Source organism: Plasmodium malariae (assembly GCF_900090045.1).
Source record: "Plasmodium malariae genome assembly, chromosome: 10".
Classification (NCBI taxonomy): domain Eukaryota; phylum Apicomplexa; class Aconoidasida; order Haemosporida; family Plasmodiidae; genus Plasmodium; species Plasmodium malariae.
The window spans coordinates 842,399-849,142 of record NC_041784.1 but is presented as its reverse complement, the minus strand read 5'-3'; the positions used below and the strand labels follow the sequence as shown (position 1 = coordinate 849,142).

At 28.1% G+C, this 6,744-nt stretch overlaps 1 protein-coding gene across 1 annotated transcript; it reads left to right on the top strand.

Moving 5' to 3' along the window:
- Positions 1–1,960: 1,960 nt before the first annotated feature.
- On the top strand, positions 1,961–6,161 carry PmUG01_10028000 (ubiquitin carboxyl-terminal hydrolase 2, putative; the record flags this gene model as incomplete). The annotated part of the gene is made up of 3 exons (XM_029005470.1): positions 1,961–2,085; positions 2,256–2,667; positions 2,856–6,161. 3 exons carry the CDS (start codon positions 1,961–1,963, stop codon positions 6,159–6,161), a joined length of 3,843 nt encoding a protein of 1,280 aa, XP_028862055.1.
- Between the last annotated feature and the right edge of the window lie 583 nt (positions 6,162–6,744).

The following is a 6,744-nucleotide window of genomic DNA, read 5'->3' as shown; positions in this document are numbered from 1 at the left end:
CATACATACATATATCTATCTATATATACATATATATGTATCTATTTACATATGGGAATATATACGCATATATGCACTAACAATTATTGTACATACATATTTATATAAATATTATACATACATATACATAGGTATACATATATACATACTTATGTACATAATCCAAAATAATGCAGCCTCAATGAGGTGTATATAAACAGCGTATAAACGCAGTTGGCTTTCTATTACTATTGCTGTTACTCTTGCTGTAACTATTGCTATATATGTATATATAGATATAAATATACATAAATGCATACGCACATATATACATATACACGTGAAATAGGAATAAAAAAGGCACAGCTTTACAACTAGTAACTACGCTGGTACTTCAAACGAAGTTTTAAAAAACTTTGGATAAGTAAATTTTTAGGAAACATACATATATATAAAAATATATTTATTTATTTTTAAGTCTTTAAAGAATAATGCAAATTTACCCTGAATTGTGCATCCTTATATATGTAAATGCATATATATATATATGTCATCTTTGAATTATTAAAGTAATAAAAAAAAAAAAAAAAAAAAAAATTTCAGGCTCTGCAGTTAGGGCAATGTATATATATATATATATATATATTTATATACAAACGTACATGCATAAGTACATACATATGTACATATAAATGTATGTATGTACTAATGTAAGGAGTAATAATGACACAATATTTAAAAAAAAAAAAAAAAAAAACAAGCTTTGTATTTATAAAAATTGTTAAAGGGAAAAACAGAAAAGCTTGTTTGCCCTTAAATTTAAAATATTTGATATTTACATTTAAAAAAAAAAAAACTCAGAATTTACAAATTATAAGATATTGAATGTATAAAAATTGTTCAGAAGTATTTTCTATTATACGCTTAATTTTTTACTTATATACTATATCGTATCATTTTCTTTTTCTTTTTTTTTCTTTTTTTTTCTTTTTTTTTTCTTTTTTTTTCTCCTTTTTATTCCTTTTTATACTTTTTTTTTTTTTTTTTATACAAAAAATTTTATCAATCTTAAAATAAAATTTTTTTATTTAATGGGAAATTATTAAAACAACATATTTATACTTAAATAAGAGCTCATTGTTTCAAACGATAAATATCATTGTGTTCGCCTTTGTGAAATGTAAATAATTTTAAATTTATTTTTCCCCTACCTTCTGTTACGCTGTAGTATCATATTCTTATCTTTTGTTGTTTGCAGTAAATTTTTGACGTTATATAAGTATATCCGTATGCACATATATGTACATATATATATGCATATATACATACATATGTACAAATATGTACACATATATATATATACATATATATATATATATATATGTATATATATATATATATATGTATGTGTATATATGGACATTTAAGTTTATTTTTTTTAAATTTGAAAAAGCAAATATAAAAAAAAAACAGAAAAAATGTGCAAATTTGAATGGTTGAACTAGTGTTAAGCTGACAAATAGGTGTTATGTTTTTACTGTACGTAATAATACATACCTCAAGCTTGTGAGTTTTTTTTTTTTTTTTTTTTTAAATTACAAATTTACTGTCTAGAAAAGTTGAAGTACATTCTTCTAATAAATGTAAAAGAGTGAATAGGGAAAAAAAAAAATGTTGAAAGGGGGCAGTTACGCAACCCCAGAATGTTTAGTACGTATATGTATATACATGTATGTATATACTCTACCTACTCTTGTTTAATACATATGCATATGCGTACGTATACGTATAAGTACACTTATATGCATATGCATATATGTACATGTTTTGTGAGCAAGGCAAAACTACCTAGAAATATGACAAAACCGTATTAAATAATAAGGAATTTTTTGGGTTATTATTATTATTTTTTTCCTTTCCTTTCCTTTCCTTTTTTTTTTTTTTTTTTTATATTTTTTTTTTGAAATATTTCCTAAAAAAAATGGATCTTCAACCCAAATCAAGTTCCACAAGCAAAAATATACAGCTCGATAAGATACAAATTTTGAATTTATTTAAAATTTTTGACAATTTACCTTTTGAGCCAAAGAGTGAGAATGAGACATGGTACGATTTTTTTTCGATACGCTGGAAAGCTTCGTTACATATGCAGTTCTTACATCATCTCCTCATGTAATCTGTGCACATGTACATATACACATACGCATATATATACGTATGCGTGAACATTTCCAGAGTGGCTGACATTTGTATACGTTCGTTTGAATCACTTATAGGTATATTATCAACAAAGAATTCATAGACAATCTACGAAACTATGAAACGGGTAAAACGAACAGCTACAACAACATTATAAAAAATAAAATATTTGTAGAGGATTGTGATAATAACAATGTTACTACTAGGACGAGGATAGTAAAAGAATATGAAAATAGCAATGGAATAGGTTTTCTGTTATACCCAGAGAGGGCAATGCAGATTTTAGAAAAACATTTTGAGTTTGATTTTAAAATACCGAGAGCAGTATATCCTTGTAAGACTTCAAGGAACGATAAAGTAATTTATAAAGTGGATATACAGCCGTTAAAAATAATTGTATATTCTAAGGATCCGAATGAATATTCAAATCCGTCCAAAATGAAAATTGTTCTTTTGCGGAGTGACACTATAGAAATGGTCATTAAGGAGGTAATAGTTTTTTTTTTGCATGAGTTGCATATTTTTGTATATCGATCTTAAATTTGTTTAATATTTTCTAGTATAAATAATGTTTTATGTTATGTGTATCGTTCTTTGTTTTCCCATTTTGTTTGCTCCATTTTGCATTTCTTTTTTTTTTTTTTTTTTTTTTTTTTTTTCTTTCTTTTCCATCTCAGATAATCAGCAATTTTGACAAGTCGAGTTTCAAGAAAAACTTATTTTATGCAGACAATTATGATAGCAAAAGAGAGAAGAGCTGGGATTGCTTGTATCTGCATGATAGTACAGAGTTTCCTTTACATAAGAAGGTATGTGAATACAATATTGATGAGACAAGTTGTTTGTTAATAACTCATGAAAGGCCAGATATTAAATGTTTAATGTACCAAAATGAAACCAACTACATGAGAAGAGACATAGAAGGTAGCAGGAGAAAAGGAAATGAAGATATACAAAATTATAGTGGCAATGTTGGCAGTATTGGAAGCGGTATGAATAATGCGAGTATAAGTTATATTTTTGAGCATGGGGGGGACAGGGGTCTAATTAACTTAGGAAATACATGTTTTTTAAATTCATCCCTACAATGTTTGGCAAAAATTTTAAAATTTTCAAATTATTTTTTAAGTGGTAAATTCTGGGATCATATAAATTATTCCAATCCAGTAGGTCAACATGGACGATTAGCAAAGGCATACTATGAAACGTTACATGAATTGTGGAAAATAAATAAGAGAGATGAACCTTACGCACCTAAGGCATTAAAACAAGCTATAAGTGAGAAAAGAGATGAGTTTTATGGTTATCAACAACATGATTCTCAAGAATTATTAGCATTTCTTTTAGATGGATTACATGAGGATTTAAATTTGATTCGAAAAAAACCATACTATGAAGAGAAATTACAAGGAGGAGTAGATAAATTAGATGTTGATGTTGCTGAAGCATCTTGGAATAGACATAAAGAAATTAATAATTCTATTATTGTAGATTTGTTTCAAGGTCAATATAGATCAAGATTACAATGTCCAAAATGTAAAAAAGTGAGTATAACTTTTGATCCATTTATGTATTTATCCATTCCTTTACCTCCAAAAAAAAATCATCGAATTTGGTTTCATGTTATATTAAATAGGGATTTCCCAATTGCTATGAGATTTTCTTGCTCCTTTAATGGATCACAAGAAGTCTTAAAATTAAAAATCTTTTTTTTAAATATTATTAAAAATTTAAAAAATAAAAGAAAAAATATCTTACTACATAGTAAGTGCATAATAAAGAACAATAGGTACCCCCACGAAGGAAACAATGCATTTAATTTTCACGCCAAATTGCTGGACGATAAAAATGAATTTTACGATGATGTCGACGAGGGCGATGAGCAGGATGACGACGAGGCGAACGACAATGACGATGACCAAGGTGGTGGGAATAGCAGCAGCTGCGCGGACGCTATAAAAAACAAATCCAAGACAACAAACAACTTAAGGGAACAAGATATAAACAGTATTTATGAGAGCATATGTGCCATGTGTAACATAAACACAATTGAGGAATTAGAGATTAACAACCTGTGCTTCCTTTATACAAAATTTAAAAATTTAGCGTGTAATAATTTTTTTCAAGTATTAAACAATAGCGATTTTGTAGCAGAACCGCATACAAGAAATGGAAAGGGAATTAGTCATATTTTTGTATTTATTCTTCCAAAATTCTGTACACATTTAATAGATAAAAATATGGAATTAAAGGGAGATGAGCACTTAGAAGTACTTACAAACTCAACAGTCACAACTAATAATACAAGTCTGAAGGATGAAGAAATGAATGCAAAAAACGAAAATAACAATGAAACGAAAAAAACAGTCAAAAGTAAGCAGTGCACTAATAAGATAATTAAGAAGAGAAAGGGGCTGTTACCTTCATCCAATCAAATGAGGAAAGGGGAAAAAATATATCAAGAGGAGGATGTAGAAGAAGGTTATGAAGACACAGGGGAATCAAATGAAATGAACAACAACATAAATGAAGTAACTGCAACTACCTTCTTAAGTGATTCCAATGGATTAAATAAAAATAATACCACTACTACCACCACTACTACTGCTACTACAACTACTTCGACCACTATTACTAATAGTAATAATAATAATGTAATAGCTACGTCTGAACACATTTCGTACGATGAACTGCTAAAGGATAAGATCTTTTTCAATCAAGATTTCAACAATCTTCATGATAAATATTTTTCCGTCTTAATCGTTCCTCTTAACAAAGATGAGCAGTTGCTATACAAGATGAAAAATAATGATCTTCCCCTTCTCTTTAATGTACCTTTTAATTTTACTCTGGCCGACTTATATGCTAAGGTAAAGTATGCATACACAAAGAGCACAACAAAAACAGCCGCAATGGCAGAGGCCACTGCAGCTGCAACCACAGCAGTGGCAGTAACAGGAAGTGCTGATAGGATACTAAAAAATGTAGATGGCAAATTTCAGTACAGTAATAATAAGCTGTATTATAAGAGTAAACACACACAGAATAGTGATAGAGAAAGCACTAAGAAAGATAGTGTTAGTACTGATGGAGGAAATTGCATAGGTAATGGTTTAAACCCAATTAATGAAGAGAATCACTCAGAGACAAAGAATAATTTAAATAATAGATATGATGATGGCTTTTTAGATAAACTTACTTTGTATATTCCATCTTATAATTTAAAAGAGGAATGGACACCTAAGGATAATCTAGGTTTAGAATTAAAAAAAGACGGAACATATTTATCTGATTATATAAAAAACTCAGATGAAAAAAGACTTATAATTATACATCTAAATAGTAATGGAATAGATGATGAGTTGTCATTAGACATAAAAACATTAACATTTGTTGATTTAGAAGAAAGATATGGTATAGATACTTGCCTAAAGCTTTTTTCAGAAGAAGAACATTTAGATGAAAATAATACTTGGTATTGTGGTAATTGTAAATTACATGTACAGGCATATAAAAAATTAGATTTATTTCGTATGCCTATTATATTAATATTACATTTAAAAAGATTTAATAATACAAATAGATGGTTAAGAACAAAAGTTGATTCTTATGTTTATTATCCACATAAGGAAAATGAATTTTTAAATATGGCACCATACATTTTAGAAGATGGTTTAAAACATATGAAAAAATTAGATTCGCAATATTCCCCATTATATGAACTCATAGGTGTTAATTGTCATACGGGGGGATTATGTGGAGGCCATTATTTTGCTTATGTAAAGCTACATGACAAGTGGTATAACTTCAATGATACTTACGTAACAACTATTGATGAATCTCAAGTAAATACAAAAAATGCTTATTTGTTGTTTTATCAATTATTTACACATAGAAATGAAAAATTTACCGGTTTAGCGGAACATAAAAATTTCGCTGAAGAAGAGGCCATCCGCATGGCTAATGCGAGTTATTACAATTAGGTGTAGGTCTAGCGAAGCGGAGAAATGGTGAGTGAGAGGCATTTTTAAAAAGTTATACGTATGGATATGCTAAATCAGTATAGAGGAAAAGTTAAGCGGAAGAAGTGCAAACAGCAAAATGAAAATTGTTTCAAGAACGGATTTTAACTGATATGGGGGATGGCACTAAAAGGGATGCTTCACCGTAAAAAGAAATATCCCTATGTGTGTACATATATACATACATAACATACATACGTACATACATACATAACATACATACGTACATACATACATAACATACATACGTACATACATACATACATACATACATACATACATACATACATACATACATACATACATACATACATACATACATACATACATACATACATACATACATACATACATACATACATACATACATACATACATACATACATACATACATACATACATACATACATACATACATACATACATACATACATACATACATACATACATACATACATACATACATACATACATACATACATACATACATACATACATACATACATACATACATACATACATACATACATACATACATACATAC